Source organism: Azolla caroliniana, unplaced genomic scaffold, assembly GCF_043228905.1.
Source record: "Azolla caroliniana isolate FFs.n. ecotype wild unplaced genomic scaffold, voAzoCaro1.0.p SCAF_12, whole genome shotgun sequence".
Lineage (NCBI taxonomy): Eukaryota > Viridiplantae > Streptophyta > Polypodiopsida > Salviniales > Salviniaceae > Azolla > Azolla caroliniana.
The window spans coordinates 20978248-21005456 of record NW_028230447.1 but is presented as its reverse complement, the minus strand read 5'-3'; the positions used below and the strand labels follow the sequence as shown (position 1 = coordinate 21005456).

The 27209-nt window shown below is 38.0% G+C and overlaps 1 protein-coding gene across 3 annotated transcripts; it reads right to left on the bottom strand.

Moving 5' to 3' along the window:
• Window positions 1–188: 188 nt before the first annotated feature.
• On the bottom strand, window positions 189–26684 carry EMB2771 (E3 ubiquitin ligase). Of its 3 annotated transcripts, none has more exons than XM_087328852.1 (37): window positions 26392–26682; window positions 25397–25460; window positions 22290–22374; window positions 21939–22165; window positions 16695–16800; window positions 15345–15508; window positions 15088–15260; window positions 14936–15002; window positions 13353–13523; window positions 12752–13245; window positions 12190–12655; window positions 11779–12081; window positions 11225–11317; window positions 10958–11050; window positions 10808–10867; window positions 10026–10124; window positions 9810–9950; window positions 9657–9737; window positions 9042–9113; window positions 8383–8454; window positions 7191–7284; window positions 7029–7117; window positions 5194–5283; window positions 4964–5041; window positions 4760–4881; window positions 4506–4678; window positions 4341–4417; window positions 4106–4219; window positions 3906–4007; window positions 3625–3765; window positions 3219–3392; window positions 3078–3141; window positions 2862–3001; window positions 2663–2778; window positions 1202–1280; window positions 999–1109; window positions 189–730 (listed from the first exon to the last, which is right to left on the bottom strand). In XM_087328852.1, exons 1-37 carry the CDS (start codon window positions 26601–26603, stop codon window positions 302–304), a joined length of 5436 nt encoding a protein of 1811 aa, XP_087184978.1. In that variant the 5' UTR covers window positions 26604–26682; the 3' UTR covers window positions 189–301. The 3 variants fall into 3 exon arrangements, with proteins under 3 accessions (XP_087184978.1, XP_087184979.1, XP_087184980.1); XM_087328853.1 differs by having other exon boundaries at window positions 5194–5280; XM_087328854.1 differs by lacking the exons at window positions 189–730; window positions 999–1109; window positions 1202–1280; ... (2 more) ...; window positions 3078–3141; window positions 3219–3392 and having other exon boundaries at window positions 3656–3790; window positions 26392–26684.
• Between the last annotated feature and the right edge of the window lie 525 nt (window positions 26685–27209).

Genomic DNA, 27209 nt, shown 5'->3' with positions numbered 1-27209 from the left:
GAATTGAGGATGTGACTCAAGGATCTGTGATGCAAGGCAACTTATAATCGGATTACGAGTATGTGACATGTACCTTGTTCAAAGTCGATACACTGCACAGCTTGAACCATCAAACAAAGACCGTAAATTGCACATAGGTTGGGAAAATATAAATACAAGTATGTTTATGGGCAAAAAGAAAGACGAGCTTTGTAAAAATCATGGCAGCAAATATTATTATGATAGCTTATTGTCAGTAAGAAAAATACACTTCCGAATCAAAGAACCATTGATATGGCTTTTTCTTTTTTGCCTAGATGGCTCAAGAGCTACTACACAACAACGGAGAGATTTGCGTTAGAGCTTTCGTTGCTGATCCAGGGAACAATAAAGCCAAGAAAGGCAAAAGGCTTGCAGTATCTGTACTGATGGAGCTAAGAAAAGGTAGGCAGCCCAGCAACTGATCGAGGCCATTGCTGATTAAAGACGGCCGTGGAATGTCGTACCACCGCAGATATTGCGAAACTAAGAATGGATCTTTTATATTTTTCCAGCCATCTTCACTGATGAAGTTCTTCAAATACGTTTGAAGGTCATTCTGTAACCAGCCACCTTTACTTTGAAAGAAAGTGGCATCCAAAATGTGATCTATCTGCTTTGAAAGAGCCAACAGAAAGGTCTGCTGTAGCAATGGTCCTCCTTGGAGTTGTAGCGCTCGGGATACGACTGCCTCACTATATACTAGTGCAATCTGACAAAAAGAAACAGAAAGGTCAATTCAATTTCTACAATCTCACAAAAAATGTTGGGTTCCTTTCCACCTTCCTCAAATTCTGAATATTTTTCTGAGTGCCTAGATTAACATTGACTACTGCACTGGGGAAGCCCCTCTACTTCTGAATATAAGCAGATAGGTACAGCAGTGTCACGTTGGTATTCATCTGATTAAAATTTTGCCCTAGGAATAATTATTATATTCTGTTCTGCAAGGACATAAAGAAAAAAAGCAAGCAACCTACTTTCAGGCTACAAAGTGACATAGATCTACACCAGTGGTTGCTTGATGTTAAGGTATGACCTCTTGTACTGTCAATGAATTCTTCAACAGTAGTGTAAAAAGAAAGGTACACCTGAAAATGAAAAGGATTCACAAAAAATAGTGCTCATGTCAAAGATAAGCTCATGAAAGGAATCCATTTAAACTTGAGGTTTCAATACATACATGTAAAAGTGCAGGCTTGTCTGAGCTCACACATTCAAGCAATGCCTGTAAGCAGAACTCCTGAAATTGATTGTCCGTTCTAGAAAGACAACATACACCATTAAAACCCTTAAGACCAATACCAGCGCCAATATAGGAGAAAACTAGCTTACCAAATAGAATAAATGATCCTATAGAAACAAACATTCAAATAACAATCTCAGCAACTCCAGAAAGGGTGATTATATTGGAGTGAGCAATAGTTCCTAAAATACGCATACAAACAGCTGTTGTATTAAGAGCAAATGATATCTCAAATCTATTAAGAATTTTTTAAAAGTGTTACACCAATGTGTCCCTCAAGTAGCTTTGATGTGAACCATTTCACTATACGAGGGCACTTTTTACATGTAATCACATATACATGATATAATCATATGTGGTGGTACATAGTACTTAGGCAAGTTAGCATTTTACATGTAACTCTAACTTCATTCTTACTTCTAATGGTTGTTCATATTATTAATAGTGAGCTCTTCCAGTCATCCAGTTTTGCTTACTGTGACCCCCTTCTCCGCTCCTGTATGTGCTTCTATCCGTGATCATTCACTCTCTCACATAACTAGCATAAAGAACGGACTTCTTTATCGCAAGCTTACTCCTCCCATTTCATTTTCAGGAAGATATTAAGAATAAGGTTATTCACAAGGCCTTAAATACAGTTATCCATTTGTTTTAAATACAGTTATCCATTTGTGTTTGCATACATGTTCATTTTATACATCCATTATTCTTCTCTCACTCCCTATCCTCTCTTGGTCTGTCCTTCACCTAAGAATCAGCAACAGTTCTGTTTGGGCCAAACCGAGCCAGTTAAATGGCTTAGCCGGTTCAGTTCAGTTTGGTTCAGGTTCGGAGATTTGTAAACAGTTTGATTGGGTTTAGTTTTGATTGGCTTGGGGGTTCAAGGGTTTAAGTTTAAAAAAAATTAATAAGCATTTACTGAAAAATTAAAATTGAGGAGTACAATCACCAATAATTCACTTTGAGCCGACAATCAAACTGAGAATCCTTGGCATACAATTTGTAAATCTTGTGAACCATTGGGTTGAGCTCGAAAATCCCTCAAATTTTTTTGGTTTAAAGGTTTCAAGGTTTGGTTTGGTGTGTAAGATTCAAAAGTTTTAAATTATTTGAGTTTGCGACTCCTGGACCAAATTGTGGTCAATTACTACCTTCATCCTCATCTTCATTCTCCTCTCCACTCTCATTTAAATGATCATCTTTCATTAGTTACATAAGTAGTGTTCGAAATCTATAGCACATAGTGCAGAAGAATTAGGGTTCTCTTCTGTGTCTCTCTTCTTCCATGTCCTATGTTACACCACCCCATGAAGGGAGAGCCACCAATTGTATCTTTCCCTTCAACATATTTGTACACAAGCCTTTTAAATATAGAATCATAGTTAGAATGGTGCATACCTTCTCTGGCGATATGTGCAGAAGAACTGAGCAAATGCCAAAAGGCTCGGATCGGCGGAGAATGTGCTCACTAACTTGTCTACCTCTTTGTCTCCATCACTATCATCCTTCAAGTTCTGAAAGAATAAAGATATAAATCTACTTACTTTTCAAAAACCCCATATGAAAAAAAAGACTAAGTGGTTTGTGACCATCTTACCTTTTGCAATGTACGAGAAAGAAGCGAACGCCTCCCTATTGGATCATCACCATATGTTCTTGACGCAACCTTACGCTTCACAAGAATTACACCCTTTGGAAAGGGATGACTCATGTCAGTAGAGTGCCACCATGGTGAATCTGTCAAGTAAGATTAGAATGTCATTATCAGGATAAAAACTGAAACTTCTGTCAAATCCTTAACTTTTTTGCTCACCACAAGGAGACAGCCTTATATCCTGAGGCCAATAACGTGGTCCACAAATACGAACACGTTTAAGCTGGAAAGGGCAATGTTATATGTTGAATTAAGAAATGTACAAGTGTTCAAGAATTGGAAAATGAAAGAAAACCGTACCAGGCAACGTTCTGGCAAAAGACAAGGAGAAACTTGGCAAAATGTAGTTTCAGAATGTGACAAGGTCTCTTGCATTGTTATTTCAAGCGGTGCATATACTGGAAGACCTGTGTCAACATCAATTGTCTGGATACACCGTGGCTCTGTGGCCAGGACATAAAGGTGCCGAAAAGCCTATATATGGAAAAAATAACCTTTTATACAAAAATTTGTCATACAAGTTCATAAATTAGCAGATACAAGTCTTTGGTACCATTGATAATGATACAAGTATGTTTTAGACTGAGAGAAATATGAGTACTTTCTTACCATATTTTTCTTTCTTTTAGACAAAAACGGGATGCATATTAATAGAGTCACATTTAAATTATTACAAGCACACTTGGGAAGTTCAAAATGAAGGAACCTGCAGATGACATCGATGATCATTTGGAGCTGTTGGAAATCGGGGATATAATGCAATAAGTAGAGCTGCAACTGCATTATTATTTGTTGAAAAGGTTGCAGTACCACCTCCTAAGAATAGGAATCCAATAGCCATGCTGATCTGAGAATCAACCAGTGCTTTTGAGCTTTTCAAATGAAAAAATTATATGAAACAAAGCCACGGAAAAGTCAATATAAACCTAAATGACAATACTGCACATCAGGTTGGAAACAAAACACAGCTTAGTTGGTGGGACTTACAGCTGTATGATTTCCATAACTGATTGCACCATCAACATCATTTCTTCTTCGTAAGTATCGAAGGAGCTTAAACGTACCTACATGACCAGTACCTGCCATTACCTGTAAAAATATAATGTCAGATATTGTTCCAAGTGATCCCCATAAGTGCAAGTTTTCTTCATAATAGTTTCAAAAAGTTGGCAGTAGGATCCCATTACCACGCTGAGAGATAAGATAGTAACATTCAAGCATGTTTCTAATGTGCCACGATCAACATAAGAGGATCTGCCATTTGGACCAATTGTACCTCCTAGGACAGCAGCGGACCTTTTCTGTCGTGATGAATGAGATATATAAATGAGTGAGATACTACTACAAGCTCTTGCATTCTACAAAATGTTTACAACAAAGATTGGAATTCATCTTTGAACATAGAAAAGCTCTGTATAGGACCTCTTTAAGAAAATAAAGGGCATAACGATACAGTAATTCCTGAGCATCAGCGCTTGCAGTCCCAGCAAACCTTAAACCTGAGAAAACAAAACACAAAAATTAGTATCTTGCTTAGAGCTTAGTCTATCATTTAATAATAAAGCTCATAAACACATGGAATCATACCAATAGACAAGCATGCTCCTGCTAGAACATTCACATGTGCTTGTGCTAGGGCTTCCATGTCTACATCCCCAGCAGGAAGTTCAGAATCTTCTTTATCCTTTGATGACATGGCAAGATAATCCTTTATTATTGCAGGTATTTGTGCTTGAACCCACTCCTCTGTTGCCTGAACACTATTTCCGAACATGTTTATTTGATGGTAGATATATATTGGGAACCAATTTATGACAAAACTCAGTCATGAGGTATGTTACCTATCCCATAAGATCAAATTGCGTGCAACAACACGGATAAGTATGAAGTCCGGGCGAACATATTCCAGTGCGAAATGAGTGTCAGGTGTTGCAAGTCGAGCAGCCACTTCCTGGTTATTGGTCTGCCATTCAATCCATATAAATACTATTTTGCTTTCTCTGGAGAAATCAAGCCATTTAGAAGTTCAGGAATTCAGACATCACCTTCAAAAACATCAGACCAAGTGCAAGGGTTGCTCCGGGTGCTGTGACATCAAGGTTCACTATTGAACCTTCCATGACCTGCAAAAATATAAAAGTATCAAAACAGTACACAACCAAAGCAAATGGCAGAAGTCTTGGTAGGCAAACATCTAGTGTCCAACATCTAAAAGTAGATATTACAAGAATCCAGGTTTTCCCTTTCGAATACTTTTACAAGTTTAGAGAGATACCTGCCCATTATTTTGATAGAGATCGTCGACGTTCTTAGCATTATTCACAAAACTATTGAATAATCCATCATGCTTATAGTGGCATCCCTGCTACAAAATCAATTTTAAAATGCATAATAACATTAGGGACATTAGCAATCATAACATACTTTACTTCAATACAACTTCACAGTATCCTCCATGGCCATGATTTTCAGTCATTGTAGTTTTCCAAAAAGAGTAAAATGATGTACATAAAATTTATAACATAGAATATTTGCAAATACATTCATATAAATTTGAACATGCTATATACTAGCTAAACTCGATAACCATATTGTTGGACACGGAAGAGTACCTACGTATCGAGGTTCAAAATCAAGACATGTGAACAGCATCTCCATTGTATAACACGTCGCAAAGAGGCTGACAGTATGTGTTGGTTTAGGGTTTAGGGGGCAAATCAATAGAGGGCCCCAAAAGATACAATACAAGAAAATGAAAAGCAGGGGGCACCTGGCTAGTGCCCCACAGTTGCATAAGGCACCAAGAATGCACATTCCTTGAGTTCTAGTAAGAAAATCCCCAAGCATGGTTGGTTCTCAAATTCCATTACCTTGCATACAGGACTGAAGCCTTGCTTGAAGAGGCAACTGGTATCTCCCCCTTATTTCATAAAAAACAGCACAATCACAAACATAGAATTCTTCCAATCCCACTCCCTGATGACACAAATCTTCTAGAGGTATTCATGCATATTTGACTACCTCAAATCTTTACCTTATTTGAAGACGTTCGCAACTGCCCTATCACATTATGCAGCGCATACAATAGATGTATGTCCATATAAGAGGGCCTCATGATGAATTCATCCTCCAATGTGTGCAAAATGTGTCTTATAGTGTACTATCCTCCTACCAAGTGATCCATGTTATTTTGTTTTACATCTTGATAATATCAGTTCAGATCACTCTATTGTTTTCCACTTTGGTCATGTTTAAATGGGGACAATCCAAGCTATATTGGTGTAGGGGTAGTGGATTAATGTTTATGCCATGTGACTCTTAACCATTATTGCCTTTCAGCACACCAACAATGAATATCTCCATGTTCAGCAAGTTGTTCTGACAACATAAGTACCAATATTAAGTACCTTTGTTTAAGGAACTCCCAAAGCCATTGGATATTGGTCATTAACCAAAATAATGCCTCGGTGATTAATGGGGCATGCCCCATCTCTGCTCAGATTATTTTGTTTTCAAAGTTGATAACATCAATTTGGATCACTCTATTCTTTTCCACTTTGGTCATGTTTAGATAGGACAATCCAAGCTATGTTGGAACAGGGGTAGTGCATTTATGCTTATACCACGTAATTCAAACCATTGTTGTGTTTCAGCATACCAACAATGATTATTTCCATGTTCAGCAAATTGTTTGGATGACATAAGTGCCAATCTTGTCTATATAGAGACCAAAGAGAGTAGGTGATAGTAGAGTATACAAAAAAAGCCTACCCTAATCTCTTCTCACACTACGTAGTGTTCAGAATTTGACTTCATTTTCCTGGAATAAAGATCATGAATGAAGCCTGAAAAGATTCATTTTTGCAGGCATATAAAAATAGAGTATGGATGAGGATAGCTTAGAGAGCAGCTAAATTTGATAGAAGTATTGTAAGCCATTTGCTTACCCAGCTGTGTTTCTTATCAACTGCAATAATATGAGCATCTAAGATGGAAGACATCTGCTAGTTCATCTAACTCGATCTGTATGCACACACTTACGATTTGAATCGAAAAATCAATTTGGGTAACTTTATTTTTGAAAGCATGTATATTTAGATTTCCGCTTACCTCACCAGGCTCCGACCCACCAGCCATATAATAGAGCAAGTGCTCTTCAATTGAAAGATCAGCTAACCCCCAAGCATTTTTTCCCTTTCCTGCAATAGAAAAGTGATCAAAATATGCTTTCTAAAAAAAACCATATTATATGCCAAAACAAAACATGTTTACCTAATGTCACTAAACCCAATGCCAAACCTGCCGCAAGAGCATAGCCTTCTCTCTCAAGAACATTATCACTGCCAGGTTTACGGCCAATTTCTGCCTGTTACATAAAAAAAGAGCAAGAACAAATTTATTTCAAAAAAGTCAATAAGGATTTGATTAGCCTCAATGCTAGGCAGAGATTCCATAGGGTACTGGCTTATTGCCATTGCAATCTAAACATCAGTTTCAATGCAATTGCAGTGCCACAAGGAGGAAAATTGTGTTCCCTCCTTAGGACTTGGATAAATACTACCCTATATCAAGAATTGTCACAGTTTTTTCATGACATTCAATCCACACCACTACATGCTGATGGAGGTACTACCTCTTGCATGCAGCTCTATTTAGTGTCCACTCCCAATAGATCTCTACTCCATATATTATACATGATTTCTTTAGCTTCAGTAATCACTTTTGTACCCCAAGCTTTTTGGTTTAGTATTTCTCAGGTCCTTAGATACATGCTCTACAATTTTCATTTATGGGTTTTTGACATAGTGCTTTAACATTTGCATTGTGCATACATTGCAATATATAATTCAACTGACATGTAACACACAATTCAGTCATTCAATATAAGTATACCAGTTTCTTTCGAATTGAGGGAGATGTTAGAAAGCATATTTGTAAGAAACCCACAGTTTCCTACCTTTTCAAATGCATATGAAACATGAACGAAGCCCATTTCCTCTGGTTTCCATGAACAATGCTAAGAATGCTACTCTCTAGCATCAAAACAGAAGGATACCTTCTCACATGCAGACTAAGGTACAAATTTCATGACAAAAGTGGTGCCGATGCAAGTATCATCCTTGTCATGTATTATTTAGTCATGGTTGATCCACTTTTGGTCTTCCATTTGTTCTTCACTGAATTGTATTCTTCTCACCTATATCTTTTCTGAATTGCTTAATGCCTATCTACTTTCAATTATGCTTGATAATCAATGTTCTAGTGAAAACATTAATTCAAGATACTGAGTGAACGATAGTTACTTTGCTTTTACAAAGTTTTGGGTGCATCCAGGTGTCTTTAGAGACTATAACTTAAGGATACCACCAGAAAAAATAGTATGCGCCAGAAACCACATTTTTCATTGGACAAAGGGGGTCATTTTACAGTATTCAACATAAATCCACAAGAATTGGAAACTTACTAGCAATATTTCTGTTGTCAACCGATGTGCGGACCCTTGATAAAGCATTCCTACAGCCATTAGAGCTGCAGACTGGTACAAAAAAAAAGCAGTATATAGTTTATTTTGCACAGTTCTGATGGATTCTCAAGCTTAATTGACATGTGCACTTTGAAAAATAAATTAAATCAAAATTCCAAATGAATACCTTGAATTTGTGTAAAAAAATCATCTTTATCCAATTTCTTATATGAAAGAAAACAGAAAATTCATAAAATAAAAAATAGCACACTAAACACAGTACAAGCATGCATTATTCTAACTTCTAAGATAAGATTCTATTTCAAACAAGAGAGTGCTAATCATAAAATAAAAAATAGCACACTAAACACAGTGCAAGCGTGCATAAATAAAATGTAAATAGTGAATATTGAATATCCGTAGCTCACCCATCACAAGGCACTGTTCTAATTTCTGAGTAGTGCTTTAAATACAGTACAAGCGCACATAACTCAAATGTAAATGGAGAATATCCGTAGCTCACCCATCACTAGTCACTGAGGCTGAAACTTCTTATTTTGCTATAACAAACCCTCAGTAAACAATTTATGCTTTCAAGTGGCAGCAAACAATCAACTAATGTTGACAATAGATAAGTATATAAATGACATAGACTTTACCTGCATTAATGTCGGAAGCTCTAACTCTGGGAAGGAAGGAGGGTGCCGTGCAGGAATATGGAGATAAAGTATCTGCAGTAAGGAAATGAAGAAAGAAAGATATATTAATGTCTTAAAACATGGCAAAATGGTCCATAAAACCAAACAAGATATTTACATCTTAAATGTTGTCTCGTTTTTTAGAACAATAAAACAAAATATGTGTAACTACGAAAGAAAGAAAGATACATTGACGCCTTTTAAGGGGCAAAAATGGAATATAGGACGAAACAAGAGATTGCATCTTAAAATGTTGTCTCATCTTCAAGAAACAACCAAAATAAATAAGAGAAAACCACATATACATAATCAACCTATGCCTGCAAACTATTTGGCTATGCATTCAAAGATAAAATGGTCTTCATTAAGGATGCACCATACAACTATATTAGCCAACACCAAGAATGATCGACATATATGCATTCAATATATAAGGAAAATCATTTTCAAAGACATACAGCAGTGAATTATTTCACTACATATGGATAGAGCAACCAATTAGTATTATACCATATACGAGCAGATGGCAATGCTTTAAAGAATAAACTGAAGTAATAAAGGAGTTTTGAGAATAGCCTTTGAGATTGCAGGATCCATCGTTCCCCTATAAGCTGCAGCCATCCCGAGCAATATGCCAACAGTAGTTGCTTCATGCTCCTGGAATGAAAAACAGGAGTCAACAAATAAATTTAGATCACTGGATATCAATCTATACCACTGGTTACCAACCTGTGAAAGATATCGATATACATCTGTTGCAGCAAGAACTCTTAGATGACCCTGAAGACCTAGAGACATGAGCAAGCCAGCATGTGCAAAGCTTGGTTCCTCTGGTCTGTTATACACAATCCATGTTCGGGTAATCTTATCCTGAAAAATAATAAAACGTTAGAAAGAGATATCTTGATGGATTCCAATTTGATATTCTGAACAATTAGAATTCACCTGACATGGAGCTAATCTCAATCCAGCAGCAACACCATTATGAAATTCTGGCCATAATGTTAGGTCAGACAAATTCCCTGTGCTAGAATCTAAGTTAACCTACATATATAGCACAAATAATAGACTCTTACTCAAACAATATAATCAGGAAAAGCAAACACAGTTCACATCAGTTTTTATCAAGTTGGACAAAAATAGATGTGTCTAATCATTGATGAACATATTCATTTTTAAACTTATCATGAATGCCAACATACTTTTTACAACAGCTTTTTTTATCACTACAAGAAGGCCTTATGTAATGAGAAATCACAAAACTCACAGAGGTTACCAAGAGGATCAGAATTTTCGCTAATTACAAGCAGCTAAATAAATGCTAAACATTCTCTTTAATAATTGTTAAGAAATTCTAGGCAATGATCTGGTGAGGCAATTCTAGGGCAGTTGCACCTGTTCCACAACTCACTGGGGAAGATAGTATAATTTCGAGCCCAAGTCTAGTGAATAACTATACAACTTATACAAAAAGGCTTCTAAGTATGACATTTGTTCAGTGGTAATTGTTATCCTCCATGTGGCTGGTTGGAGTGAGGAATAAGGTTCAGAACTCAATATGATTTTGTTTCCAGTACATTCTGCGCAATTACCTACAACATGTATGCATCACAAGCAGTCAACAAGCCAAATGCCTAACCATTGCCCAAATGCTGAACAGAATTGCGTTGTGGTTAATTTCATATGAACATATCATGTTATTCATGAACTTCACGTTGTATACATACAGTAGCATCATGCTGTGAAGGAAGCCGTCCAGCCAATATTAACTTTGGAATAGTTAGCACCTGACACAAGACAGAAAAGAAATTATGGTTTGAAAGCTCACTTTGAGATGACATGAATGCACACTCCAAGTTATAACATTCAGTCAATACCTCTGTAAGAACTGTCCGCATAGTTGCTAGAGTAAAAGCTCCACGACCAAATGATAATGCAGTTGTCCTCTGAGCAAGCTGCCATAGTTGTGCCTGAACAATAGTACATGATACTTGAATAGCTATGAGCGCGATAAAGAGAGAGAATCAAGAGGCATAACTAGGCTAAACAATGTAAACCACTAAATTTAGACAACAATTTTCCTTATGAGAAGACAATCTCATAGACCTCATCAATCAGGATTAAGAAACATGACAGACACATACCTGCTGCTGTGCAACAATATCCGGATCACTAACATCAGGCGGGTTTGCCATGCGAACTGCAACTGGTCTTGATGAGCACAATAGACGTCTAACCTGAATAATACATCCCATTGTCATTACACTAGCAGGAAGATTTGATCATTTTCATGAAATTGATTTGCAAACAATTTTCCAACCTTTTCTTACAACAGGATTAACCAAATACCCAATGTTATGATTAGCCAGATACACAAGCACACAGACATCCATGTAGATAAAAACCACATTCTACTCTAGATGAGACGACATTTTAAGATGTAATCTCTTGTTTATCTTACAGGCCATTTTGACCTCTTAAAATATGTTTATATATATATATATATATATATATATATATATATATATATTTCTAGGAATATTTAAGATACTGTCTTAGTGTGAACATCATAATCTTCAAGTTCAATCATGCAATCAATATAATTTAAAATTCATTTCTAGATAGAAATACCACATGGAGAACAAAATGTATCTCTCTATTCATTTCTATAAACCTCTGTACAGTGAACATTCTGTACCTCATTCAGACGAAGGTCAGAGCCAAACCGAAGCTGGGCTGTCCCATTAAACAAGCTTTCCATGCCATCACTTATATTGTCCACAGTCGTGATGGATTCTGTGTTTGCATTCTCGTATGTATCAGTTTCAGATGAGAACAGAGATATTGGGCGTAAATGTAGCATATATGGTGCTGCCATTTGTGATACATTGACATGTGAATGCCTTTTATTGCACATAGAAGCCAAGTCTTCACGACCAACAAGAACAAATGCAGATTCAGGCCAATCTTGAGGAGGTGCTTCTCTGCAGTTGTTCAAAGCCTGTAGAAAGCATGGTTGACAAAATGGTATGATCAGTATTCATCATCTTTCTCATCACATGAAAAATACAAAATTATGGCATCCAGCTGAATGAATTGATGTAATTACATGGCGCAGAGGAAGAGAGACCCCTGCTGGCAAACGGTCAAGATCTGTCAGACCAAAGTTCTCTCCCACCATTGCTAGTACTAGTTTTTGCTCAGCGGTTTCAAAACTACCAGCAGCAATGTCAATATGTACTCCGCATGAGACAACTTTTGAAACAGCTTCACTGCAACAAAGTAACCCATAGAATCCAATAACCTTCCGAGAAAAATTTATACATGTAGCCTCTCTATTCATGTACAATGAGGGTAAGCTATCAGAAAAAGGAGAATTTTGTGCTCTCATGCAATTCGCCAGCCACTGGAATATGTTGAAAGGAACTTTTAGAGACTGCCAACTTCTATCACATTTACTCGCTTCAAAAAGTCCAAACAGATCAGGGAAATCTCGGGCATAATGATCCAGATAATTCCATTCACGCAAAGAAGCTGCTATATGACCTAGCAAAGATCCAAGAGTGTGCAATTCCCTGCTTAACCAAAAACCTTACTAGTTATTAAGAAATCAACCCAATCGACAAATTAATAGAGAAAACAAATTTCAGTCCTTTTTTTTAAAACTTTACCTCCAATGCAGACAATCTAATTTGTGATCTTCATATACTATGTGTAGAAGCATTAGTATTTCACCCAGCATACTAGCATATTCTGTGCATTTCTCAGTAAGGCCTGCTCTGTGACCTCTAAAATATGAATCTGATTTTATTGGAATAGAAGGCAGAGAGAGTCCAGGAAACATGTTCCGGTTCTTTCTGTGCATGGTGCTATGTAATAAATACTCCCATGCAGGATATTCGGGAGCAGCCTCGAGAGGCTCAGCTGCACTATTTTTATTGCACCACAGCATCAAAATGTCAGTAAAAGAATCCCATTCTGAATCACGATTCCCACACACTCTGTTTTGCATATTGGCAGGACCATTCACTGATGAATTATTATGTGCCCATAGAGAAGAAAGAAACTGGTCATATAGAGAATTTTCCAATCCTTCGTCCAATGCTCTAAGGCATGACATAGTAAGGGCAGAAGCTGGTGGACAACTAACTGAACACCGATAAAGCTGCAATTAAAACACAATTTATGATTTTCAAACCATCAGGCAAATCTAACATGACAAACAAGGATTAAGATAGTTCAAAATCAAGACACTGGAGCTAGAATAAGCACCTGACCAGTAGAAGTTACTATATTCACCCGACCTTGAACAGGATCACAAAGGCCTATTACTTGGTCATTTGTAACAGGAGATTCAAGGTTTCCACCATCCACTGCTGATAGTCTCAATGCACTTCCAAAATTCCAGGGAAAACGAAGCTCACAAAGACAATACATTCCCCTCTGCAAGCAAACAACAAGTTTATACCCCCAAATGAGGCTCTCAACTTTAGTATGTATATGCAGATAGACAAACAAAATGGAATGAATTAATGCTATTGTCTGGCCCATAAAGCCAAACATCACAAAACATGTTTGGTGACTGTTATTCACAATTACATATGTTCAATTTGTTTAGTTTTACAAAGCTAGAATACAAAGACATTTTTCTTTAGCCACTTGCACTGACAAGTTACCATTAACAGTTAAAACCTTTCCTAGGTCTCATATGCCACAAGGATCCTTTCTTTCTTTCTTTGTTATTGACTTAGTTACTTGTTCAAGACTAGCAAAGAATGCATTATCTTTCTCCTGAAAGTACTTATGGGAAGAGATGGGTATGCCTCCAGCACTAGCCAGGAAACAAGACCACTTGTAGACTGGCAAGATGTTTTTCCAGACAAGAGCATTCGAAGATATTGCATTTGTTATTGTCTAGAACCCTCCAAGGTCTAAAGGGGAGTGGTGTATATTATCATAACAGACCACATGAAGAGATTGCCAGCATGAAGTATCATTCACTCCCGTACCATAACCCATGTTTGGGCAAGGAGTTTCCAACATTTTGATTGAAGTTGCAAACAACTCATTAATTCCAACATACTGGTAAAACACACAAACTCAAGTACAATTAACTATAAATGGTCTCGTTCTAGTCGGGTATTCTGTGGTGTATATTATCATAACAGACCACATGAAGAGATTGCCAGCATGAAGTATCATTCACTCCAGTACCATAACCCATTGGGCAAGGTGTTTCCAGCATTTTGGTTGAAGTTGCAAACAACTCATTAATGCCAACATACTGGTAAAACACACAAACTCAAGTACAATTAACTATAAATGGTCTAGTTCCGGTCGGGTATTCTAATGTATTGATAGGAATTTGGAAAGAAACATTAGAAACAAACCAGAACCCAGCCCAATGTTTATCTTGTAGCGAGATATTTCATATCAACACATTTGCAGTCATAACATTCAAGATCTACTCCCTGAGACGATTTCCCTGGAACCCATGTAAGATTCCAAAAATGAATATCCTTAATTGATTTCTATAAAATAAACAATCCCTTGTTCAGGATTACTTATGAGTTGATCATGAATTCGTTTAACCAGATTGTGAGATCTTTAACTGAACTGAGGAAACATACATTTGAAACTAATTTCATTAGGAAGTAACCAAAAATTTAAAAACTCAACATTGGTTTGGTATCACTCCATTTCCAGACAGCAAAATTAAATCTTCAAATAAACAATCCCATACATGAAGCTGTCTGTACATGGCAGGACATAGAACTTAAAAACCCATATATCTTCTTTTAATGCCGTTTTGAAAATGAACTGCACCATTACATGATGGGGATCAGATGATGTACGTGTAAATAAAGGTTTCCCTCAGCTGTCAAAATTATCAGGTCGAACTGTTTATGTGATTGCCGTAGCCTACATCACCATAAACACATCCAGCATTAGCACTGGTTAAGGTTTAGCTGCAGAAGGACATTCAATAAAAATGTGTTCATAATACCAGGGTCGTGTAGCAATAATAGGCGCGGCTGCAATTGCAGAAATATTCCATGTCAAGCTTCCCTCTAAATTTGTCATCTCCCCCCTAACAAGCCTAAATGCAGAGAGATTTTGCAGCACTTTCGTCAAGAAGCAGAGGATTGGCACACCATCACTATCTGTAGCCAAGAAAACCTGTAGCAAAAAGTAAAATGCATCAGAAAAGAACCTATAAATATCTATTCCTTGCTAGTTGAAAACAGACAAACGCATAGGTACCTGATCTGCAACAAGTTTACCACCCTCACCCTGCCATAGACGCTCTAGGCAGACAGTAGCACCACTATTGAAAGAATGTAGTTCCACTAGTTTCTTGCTCTCAAATGAAAACTCGCCTTTAGCTTGAACCAATTTCACATGCCATATTGAATGTTGTAATTTCACTGGTAGATAAAATGGCATGTCATTAATTTTACTGGTGATACACATGATAATAAAATATTACAGGTTCGTGCACAGTAAATACTGCAAAATCAATATTGTAAAACGAGCTTTTACTTCGTTGGCAACAGTATGATAGTTCTCCGAGTAACAAGACAATAAATAAAAAAATTCTCAATAAGATAAAGCTAGCAAAACAAAACAAAAAAATTCAGGAGAATGGAACTATTATGGGGATAATTCAAGTCATAATTCCTAGTGGAAATTTTTATAAAGCTAATCATTGTTTCACATGCAATGAAACCATTCTCAACCACTGACGATGGAGCAACATGTAGCTCTTCCAAAGCACTTTCACTGCAGTTTCTGGGTACAATATGACAGATTAGGTACAATTGATGCATGATGAAGAGGAAGGCCATATAAACATTTGACCAACAAGAAGTAATGGTATGCTATTCACCTTATACACACGAACTCAAGGAATTGATGATGCTGAAATTGTTTTTTTGCAGATTGCAACAGAGAATAGATAAAATAGTTGACACAAAAATCAAAAGAGATATAATTAATCTGCAGAAGATTTAGCAGATCTGACAGGCATTAAACTTCATAGTTCCATAAATCCCAGTTGCGTGGATGCGACACTCAGATTGGAGAAACAATAATACACACTGTTTAACAAAAATAGATGACAATAAATGCATGGTCATTATAGCAAAAATAAATCTAGGTGCTGGTTCTGCAATCTGAAGGTGATAAGTACTATTTTCTGACATATTATAGGAGCTACCCCACCTATGTTGATGGGAATAAAAACGGGGTTTTAGAAAAGGTAATACCTCTTCCCATCCAGCAGGTTATATTGACTATATTCTCAAAGGCTATCATATATACGATGCCTTTCTGTGAGCATGCTTATACTTATGTCACAATTTCCCTAGAGGACAGTGGTAAAAATTTATACACTTTCAATTTGTAATATTATCTTGATGTCAGTAACTGCAATATATGCTGTATTGCCTCCTTTTCTTTAGTCGCGAAAAGGAAAGGCATCACAAAGAATCTCCAGAAGACATAGCTTTATTTTATATTTACCATAATAGTCTATTTTATGTCATTATTATATCATACAGTAGTTCAGGAATAAGTTTAATCTCTGAGGGATCATTAGAAGATCTGGCATACCATTGTGATAAGATACAACATAAGGCACGTCACTGCTAGTCCAAATAATTTGCTCTTCTGAACCAATATTACCACATAAAACGCTACCTTCCTCCACTTGCAATGCCTGTATGATTAGTAAATATTTATAAGACATCACGAGAATAACTAAGCATAGAAAAAATGAATAGTCTCTCCAAAATTGCAAAACGAGATCAACAATTAATTGCTTGCTAACAAAAACAATAGCCACAACAAGTATCCACCCATTCATGCATGCATGAATATCTTTGCATAAGTGAAAAATATTTTTCTATTGATGAGTAATAATTATACCAACAGGATAAAATTCCATAAACACTGCAAGAAACAACAGCAAATACTTTTGACAGCACATTATTGATCTCATTTCACTTCAACTGGAACTTAATGCTAGATGGTGGAACATCAACTGCCTTCTTACCCTCCAAATAGATTAATTGAGGATCTCATATTCAATTATCATGGTTTGACATTGGAAATGTCCCTAAAGACTTCCTTGGTGTATCATCCCTTGCAATAGGAACCAATTCTGGTTTGTTGTTTGCTTGCATCGCAAAAGGAAAGATTGTGTTAGCCATTTGTGTGCATACGCATAAGATTTATTTTGGTCTTTTATTTTCTCCTGTTAACTTTGTCCTTAGGGGGGTTTCCTTTATTTCTTTACTTTTTTTCTGCTCTCCTTTCCAAGAATTCTAAGATTCAACTATTACTTGGCCTTATGATGCTATAGCAAGCATCAATCACCAAAGATGTGTGACTTTGCAAGAAAAGAATCAAAGTTCCCAGATAATTTTTGTTCTTTTCCTCCCCATCACTCCTAATGCTAGAAGTCAACCCCGGGATGCACAAATGGGCTTCAGACCAGGACATAACAAAGGGGTTACAATTGATCGGGCCTCGGCCCCATGGACCACGATCTCAACACCCTTGTCATCAACAGATAAAAGCCATTATCTCCCGCCATCGTAGGTGCTTCCCTTGCTTCAGAGACATTTCCATTCTGGATCGACCTATGCTAGAGATCTTTCGAAGACAAAAGCTACAATATACCTAACTTGAGGATCTCACATGTGCCAAAAACCAGATTCCCTCATTAATTTTCTTTTCATGTTATTTACTTTTATATTTACTGTGTAATATTTATTTTATTTTGATTTGTTCTCAAAGACGAGACAACACTTAAGATGTAATCTCTTATTTGGTCTTATAGGCCATTTTGGTCTCTTAAAAGACGTTAATATATCTTTCTTTCTTTCTTCCTAGGGAATAAAAAGAGGGGATCTTAGGGAGTTATATATTGCACTTTGCTACTTTCCACCTGCCTACTCAAGGTTTGCACCTCTAGGTGAATCACCATATCTACCACTATATGATGATATCAGAAGATTTGCTACTATGGGGGACATAATACTATTAGGAGATTTTAATGCACAAACCAAGGATGAACAAACAACTATGTTTAACACCAACGAGGCTGTTCATGGAGAAGTTATGGCGGAAGAGGTTGGTCTAAAGCGACAAGCTCAAGATATGAGTGCTATAACTGAATATGGAAAATACTTTCTACTCTTGGGAAGCACGCATGGATTTGTGATAATAATGGCTTGTCATAGTGGCCTGGATAAGATGCTTTGACATGTTGGAACCCAAAAGGGGGTGCAAGCATAGTCGATTATCTAATGGGATCTCCATCTCTTAAACCTGAAATAATAAAGGCTTGTCACAGTGGCCTGGATCAGATGCTTTGACATGTTGGAACCCAAAAAGGGGTGCAAGCATAGTCGATTATCTAATGGGATCTCCATCTCTGGCTTGGTAGCTGATCATGCATATCTACGCTTCGAGGTAAGGGATGGATGCACAAAGGATGTATATGCTAAGGAGAGTGGTCTGGCTAAGTATCTATTTACTCACGAGACAATTGATGTGTATAGTTGTGGTGTATACAATGGCATGCTAGATTTGGATCCTTTCGCACCCCTTGAAGAACTTACCCAAGGATTACCAAATCATTGCATAAAGCAACCACAAATGCTTCCCTCACACAGCGGCCAATCCCCCCAAACTCGGTAGAGTAATACAAAATAGTTGGTATGATGAGGAATGTCGGGATACAAGGAGATGCTTGCAACGTGATGTAACTCGGGGCATTTATACACACAACCAAGCGAGAGCAACCTTCCAACGCCTCGTAAGGAAGAAGAAGAGATTGTATTTGGCTAAATTTGAAGATCATTTGTATCGCTTGTTTCTAGGACAAGAGAGTAAAAGAGCATGGAAAATGTTTAATGAGAGGCAACCCAACACACAACTGACCTCACCTCAGGTGTGGCACGAATATGCAAAGGTTCTATATGATATCCCAGGGCAACCTCCTCTTCCCCACCCGAATGCCTCACGCCCACATGAATCAACCTTCTTTACACCACAAAATGTTAGAAATGCCATTGATCGGCTACAATTTGGGAAGGCCCAAGATCATGATGGATTGGTGGGTGAGCACTTTATCTATGCTCGTGACACCTTGCTCCCATTGCTAGCACACATCTTTAATAGAGCCATGTGTGAAGGTTTCCCTACTAGATGGACTCAGCATACCATTGTGCCAATTCTCAAGACTGGAGACCCCATGATTCCAAGCAACTATAGGACAATCATGATTGGCCATTACTTGGCTAAATTATATGGCTTGATTCTAGAATCCGAATTGAGTATATGGGCAGAGCATAATGGCTACCGTTCAATTGGACAGGTAGGCTTTCGGAAGGGGTTCACAACTTTGGATCACATATTCACCCTCCGAGCCCTTATTGAGGAGGGCAGAGCCCACAACAAGAGGATTTATTGCTGCTTTGTGGATTTCCGAAAAGCCTTTGACACTGTGCAATACACACGCTCCTACACATGCTCCTACACATACCTAGGAGTAACATTTACAGGACCTAGGTTCTCCTTATAGGAGGCTGCTTGTGCCCGACTTTCTCATGGATATGCAGCCCTTGGTGCCCTCGAGAGAATGTGCACATCTGCAGTTCCAAGAGCCACAGACTAAGCTATGGTTATTTGATGCACTTGTCACACCAACTCTTCTCTATGGAGTAGAAACATGGGGACCGAGTCTTAACAAGGCAAATCATTGGAAAGATTTAGAGAGACCTTTAGTGTCAATGATTGCTCGCATGATAAGGAGCAAAGCATCGGTGCCCCACGATATAATCCGGGCAGAGATGGGAGCAGCACCTATAATAACCGGGCATTGTTCCGATCAGTGACATTTATCCAACGTCTTTGGGAGCTCCCTAAACGAAGGTACCCAAGGTTGGCACTTCTGTCATCAAGACAACTGGCTGAAAATGGAGACACTCATTGTTAGTATGCTGAAATGTGGCAATGGTTCGAGTCACATGGCATGAGTATAAATGCACTACCCCTGTTCCAATATAGCTTGGACTGTCCCCATCTAAATATGACCAAAGTGGAAAAGAATAGAGTGATCCGAACTGATATTATTAACTTGGAAAAGAAGATAGCATGGATCAACCCCAGCATACCACTTGGTACAACAATGGCCCACAATAAGACACACTTCTTACATACATCGTAGGATGGATTTGTCATCAGGCCACCTTATATGGACATACATCTATCCTATGCGTTGCGTAGTGTGATAGGGCAACTACGAACTTCATCACATCAGTTACAGATTGAGGTAGGCAAATATACACGACTACCTCTAGAAGAGAGAATTTGCCAATTGTGTCATCAAGGAGTGGAATCTGAAGAACACTATGTTTGTCATTGTAGCGTCTTTTATGAAATCGGAGGGAGATACCATTGCCTCTTTAAACAAGGCTTTGGCCCACTACGCAAGGTAATGGAATATGAGGACCAACGATGCCTAAGACTTTTCTCGCTAGAGCTCAAGAGACATCGGGAAAAGTTGTTGAAGAATACAACCACACAAGCTCATCCACAAAGAACAATCACAACTTTCTTTAGCCCAATCACTCCTACTAATGCTACAAGTCAATCACAGGATACACAAATGGGCTCCAAACCAGGACATAACAAAGGGGTTACAATTGATCGAGCAATGGCAATTTGTTGTGCACGTAGGCCCCAGTCCCATGGACCACGCCATGGACCACGACCTTGACACCCTTGTCATCAACAGATAAAACCCATTATCTCCCGCCATCATAGGTGCTTCCCTCGCTTAAAAGACATTTCCATTCTAGATTGACCTATGCTAGAGATCTTTCGAAGACAAAAGCTACAATATACCTTACTTGAGAATCTCAATGTGCCAAAAACCAGATTCCCTCGTTTCTTTTCTTTTCATCTTATTTACTTAAATATTTACTGTGTAATATTTATTTTATTTTGATTTGTTCTCAAAGACTCAACACTTAAGGTGTAATCTCTTATTTGGTCTTATAGGCCATTTTGGCCTCTTCATAGACATTAATATATCTTTCTTTCTTCCTTCAGTAATACATTATACCATTGGTGAGGTGAAAAGCCACAAGAAGATAGTGAGAAAGAAAAAGATATATTAACGTCTTTTAAGAGGCCAAAATGGCCTATAATACCAAACAATAGTTAGAATCATGGAAAGAATGCCAAGATTTGTCTGCACTGCAAATTACAATACTTCTATTTTCCAATAATATAGAGTTCTTCTATATATTTTGGCCCCAATGCTTGATTTAGTATATAATATATCCAGCATCAAATTATTAAAGCAATTACTACAGCATCCAGTTATTATCAACGAGAATTGAAATGTCTTTAATTGCACATGCAATGGGTAAGTAGAGGCTTTCTGTTATTCTGATTTTCCTTTAGAGTTTCAGTATGAGATGCCGTATCAGCTGACATTGGATTATTTTTCCTGAATATGGAAGGGAGTGCTCTAAGTGAAAGAAGCAGGCTGGATTCAAATTTACAGCTTCCATGGCAAATAGCTTGAGTGTTGTTCCTTGGGGTAATAAACCATATGCTGTCGTTTTAGTAGCACAATTGTATCACTTAAACTTCAATGTGCTCGAAGTTATTGATAGCAGCAAAATAAAAAATGAGATGTGGAGATACATAAGAAAAGTGAATGAAATCTTAGCAAATAGCAAAAAGAAAATAGGAACATTTAGATATAACTGCCACACATTATGTAATGAAATAGAATAGGGTAACAAGAACAGAGAAATGAAAGTAATTCGTAACCTGAGGCTCCTCAAGGGGATGCTGCAGAGCAAAATGTGTGAAATTGAGATTATTTACTGGTATACTGGAATGGAGCAATGAATTCTGACCCACTCTGCATTCATTGGCAAGGTTCATTTTATTCCAGGATAATACATTTCCTATCGATCCACTCTGGAGCAGAAGCCCAAAAGGTACAGGCCATAATGATTCCATCGCATGAGGTAGTGGTACAATGGTCATCTCACCTTTGTAATCCATCAACGTTTCATATTACAATATATTAAGAACAAATGTTCTTTTAACGAGAAAGTTCAAGCATATCAATCATCAATAATGTGAAATCAAGCTGAGAAAGGAGAAACAGCTTACCTGCTGGTGTGAAGGTTGCTAAACATTCAGAATACAGAATGCACAATAATGGCTCCATGATAGAATCAAATCGGCACCAAGAAGCCTGCTAGATTCAATCTCATAGTCAAATAAAACCAGAATTTTACTTACATAAATAACCATCAAGTTTTATATCGCAATGGCCCTCACAACATTCAAATTGCATTCAATGTGTTTATGCCGAAAAAGAAAGATAGTTACAGCTTTTATGATGCTAAAATGGGCAATAAGAGTAAAAAAGAGACTACACTTTACAATGTTTTCTCATCTTTGAGAACAAACCAAAATAAACATAAGAAAACATAGGGTACTAAAGAATCTATATCCCTCTTATTTAATGACCTTGCATAGCAATGCAATGCCATATTTGACGAGGCAATAATATATCCTTCTCATTTCATAAGAAAAACCACAATTGCAGACAATGTTCTGATTCCATAGGTTTGCACGCATGTCTTTGTATCCCAATTTATAATTTATGCAAAGAGGTCAATCCAAAATGGAGAGATCTCCGAAGTGCAAGAAGCACCTTCGATGGTAGGAGATAATGGCATTTACCTATCAAGCAGGTGGTGTGATAATGGTTCACGAGGACAGGATCTACAAGTATGACAAATTGCTATTGCCTACTCTATTGTCACCTCTTTGCAATGTCTTAGTCAGGAGCTCACTGTTGTAGCCCTAAATTGACTTATAGCATAAGGAGTGATAGGGATAAAGAAAGTTGTGATTATTCTTTGTTTGTAAGCTTGTGTGGTTGTATTGTTGTCCTTCAACAACTTTTTTCCCTATGTCTCTTGAGTTCTAGAGAGAGAAAACCCATGCATAGTCACTCCTCATATTCCATTAACTTGCACATTGGGGTCAAAGCCTTGCTTACAGAGGCACTGGTATTCCCCTCTTATTTCATCAAAAGCAGCACAACGGCAAACATAGTGTTCTCCGGATTCCACTACTTTATGACACAATTGGCAAATTCTTTCTTCTAGATATATTCAAGCATATCTGCCTATCTCAATCTCTAATTGATATGAAGAAGTTCACAATTGTCCTATCACAGTACACAATGCATGGGATGGATGTATGTCCAAAAAAGAGGGCCACGTGATGAATCCATCATCCAATGTGTGTAAAAGGTATCTTATAGTGTGTCATCTTCCTATCACGGGATGTTGTGGGGCTGATCCATGTTCTTTTGTTTTCCAAGTTGATAGTATTAGTTCTGATCACTCTATTCCTTTCCATTTTGGTCATGTTTAGGTGGGAACAATCAAAGCTATGTTGGAACAGGGTAGGGCATTTATACGTACACCATGTTACTCCAATTGTTGTTGCATTTCAGCATACCAACAGTGATTATCTTCGTGTTTAACAAGTTGTTTCAATGACATAGCTTCAAAGTGCCAACCATGAGTGCCATTGTTAAGGGAGCCTCTAGATCGTTGGATACCAATCACTAATCGAAATAATGCCTCAATAATCCTCATTGCCTTTCCGCATACCAACAGTGATTATCTCCACATTCAGCAAGTTGTTTCAATGACGTAACTTCAAAGTGCTAACCATGAGTGCCATCGTTAAGGGAGCTCCTAGAGTCGTCAGGATTACATCATGGGGCACTAATGCTTTGTTCCTTATCATGCAGGCAATCATTGAGACTAAAGGTCTTTCTAGATCTTTCCAGTGTTTTGCCTTGTTAAGACTTGGTCCCCAAGTTTCTACTCCATAAAGAAGAATTGGTGTGAAAAGTGTATCAAATAGCCAAATTTTAGTTTGCGACTCTTGGAACTGCAAATGTGCATGTTGCCTTTCAAAACCACCAAGGGTTGCATATCCATGAGTAACTCAAGCACAAGCATCCTTCATAATTATTTGTAGACAGATTGCTTGTATAGATGACTGCCATGTCCAAAGAGTTCGAAATGTTTGATGTCGATTGGGGTGATGCATATCACAGTGAAGGGAGGTATGGCACAATCCATTTTTTAACAATGTATTACCAGACTACAATGAACTTAGAGTAAGTCAAGCACAAGCATCCTCCCTATGAATGTTACTCCTAGGGATGTGTACAATCGTGTGTGCCACCTTTTCCTCACCCAATAAGAATTCTGCTTTTTGTTACCCATCCTTGAGTGGTGTTGAATACCATTACTTTAGTTATATCGTTTACCAACAAACCTTTGTCAATTTAAAATACTTTTAAGGCGTTGAGATGTTTTTGTTGTACCTCTGCATGTCAGAGATCAGCACAATATGATCAGCATATAGTAATATTTGTATGCCTTCTATGGCCCTAGACATGCTCCATGTAATGAGATGCCTCATCTATACATAGACCAAAGAGAGTGATGGAAATGGGTATCCTTGGTTTACTCCAATTGTGCAAGCCACCACCTCAGACGACCGATTGGGAGGGAGGTTGCATTTTTCCTATCATGGATTCATATAATGCATAGATTCCCCATTGCATATCTACAGGGACACCAAGGGTGTCTAGCTACCATATGAGTTGAGTGTGCAGTACAATATCAATGGCTTTAAGAAAATCCCCAATGCAGCAACATATCCTCTTATTATGGGCTTTACCCTCCCCAATAAGGACTTGGAGGATCAATATGTGATCCAAAGTTGTGAACTCCTTACAAAAGCCAGCTTACACAGCTGAACGGAAACCACGCCTCTCTGCCCATACGCTCAATTCTGACTCTAGGATTGAACCATACAGTTCTCCTATGATTCCTCAGCATTATGAGGTCTCCACTCTTGAAGATTGGCACAATGGTATGTTCTATCCACCTAGTTGGGAAACATTCATGTGTAGCTATATTTAAGATGTGTGCTAGCAACAGGAGCAAGGTGTCACAGGGATATATAAAGTGCTCAAATACAGAACCATCATGATCCTGGGCCTTTACAAATTGCAAATCAGCTTGAATTGTTTGCGGAAGAAATCAGAACCCAACTAAAAAACTACTATTCATTATACATCCTCCAGAATTGGGCCACACAACAATTCTGAAGGATCAAAGACAATATAAACCTTCTTTTCAAAAAATAAAACCTATCAACTGTTTTCAGATGACCTGTATGACCACAGAGGGTGAACTGAATCGTTTTCGTACTTCTGAGCCAGCACTCCAGATAACACTGTCCAAACAACCAAAAAAAATGTGTGGTAAATTAAATAGCTTGGGAGCAGCAGCAATCAATTTTCTGAAAGGTTTCATACTACAAGTGTAAAAGTGACAAATTCTCAAGTTTAAACAATAATAAAGAACTACTTTCTAAATCGCAGAAATGGCAATGGTAGCCTGCCAGCATCATATAGAACGGGCATTTCTTGTTATCATAATTTACTGCCGCCAAATGCTTGACATCTTATCCAAATTTAGCAAGTGATCTATTCAAAAAAGGGTGTCCTAATTGTCACCACAGATTGCCACAAAATTCCAACTTTCTTACTGCAAATTAGCCAGTCTTTGCTTCACAAAACAACACACTTTCACTAAAAAACTGGCAACAGTAAATAGTCACATTCAAAAGAGATGCCTTACAATTATCATAAAACACTATCATCAAATTCTCAACTTCTTATACCGAATTAGCAAGTGATTGCTTCACATGAATATGTTCCATTCTCATATGACAATACACTGGCATTGAATTCTAAACTTCCTATACCAAATTTGCAGGTAATTTCTTCAGTAAAAAGATTCCTACACAATAATACATTGTCACTGAAACAAGTTATAGTAAAGTTCTATCATCGATTTTAGCACCTAGAATTACTGCATTCTCAACTTCTTATCGGGCTAAGCAAGTGACCAATCCAAGAAAAAGTTCTTTTTTGAACATATGATATATTGTCACTGAATTCTGGATTTCCTATCCCAAATTGGCAAGCCATTGCTTTATATAATATGCATAATTCTTGTTACCACGACACATTGTGACTGGCGTATCAACTTCTTACGTAGCACCATTCCAAGCTTATAACACAGAAACCAAAAGTCTTGTAGTAAGGATTTGCGAGCATAGACAACACGAGCGAACAAACAAAATCCAAGAATAAAATTACCAGTTTCCATGGATGAAGAGCTCTTCGTCGTAGTTGTCATCAGGGAGAGGTTCGACATTGTCAGGGTTTCTTCTCGCGAGGCGAGGGTCAAAAAGAGTGTACGAGGATTTCTCTTCTTTTGGCCATTGTTCCACGGTGAGACCGAAGGGCTGGAAGGCACCCAGGACACAGAGGGGGCTCTCCTGTTTCTTCGTCTTCGTCGTCGTCGCCATTCCTTCCTTTCGTCTGTCTGTCTGTGTATTGTGTATCTCCCGCCCTTCTCTCTCTCTCTCTCTCTCTCTCTCTCTCTTCTCTCTCTCTCCTTTTCAAAACCTGCTGAGCTTCGCCGGTGGGGATTCTTCCCAAATTTGAGCGAAGAAATGAATGACCGGGAAACCGGCAGGCCACCGGCGGCAGAAATTCTTCATGATTTCGGTGTGACCGGCAATCCCTTTAACAAGAAACCTTCTTCCATAACAGCTCTTCCGATACATCTATACTCATCATGGTAGCAAGGCGCTCTTATTGTCTATTTTCCGTCTCCATCTTAGCGTTTCGTATAAAACCAGCATTGCAATATTGTAGAAACAGTATCAATAGTTGTGAGAATCGGTCGGTCGGCCGGTCGGTGCGTGATCGCCCATCCTGCCCCCCACCACATCCAATCTCCAGGTTCTTGTTCTGCCTACCCTTTCTGACCACCCGAATTGATTGCAATTAGTAAGCTACCTACCCGAACTTGGCCCTGCTACACCCCGCCTACCTGCTTGCCTACCCATGATGCACACAAACACATCAAATGATGTATCTCAAATAGCGTGGACCACCACGAGGGACAC

What these genes read in the sequence shown, in the direction of transcription:
- EMB2771 (XM_087328852.1), bottom strand. Translation starts at nt 26,603, where the DNA reads ATGGCGACGACGACGAAGACGAAGAAACAGGAGAGCCCCCTCTGTGTC. An exon ending in ATTATTGCTACACGACCCTG is followed by an intron (nt 15,003 to 15,087) that starts GTATTATGAACA and finishes ATGGTGATGTAG; the next exon opens with GCTACGGCAATCACATAAAC. An exon ending in TGGATCCTGCAATCTCAAAG is followed by an intron (nt 9,114 to 9,656) that starts GCTATTCTCAAA and finishes TCCTTACTGCAG; the next exon opens with ATACTTTATCTCCATATTCC.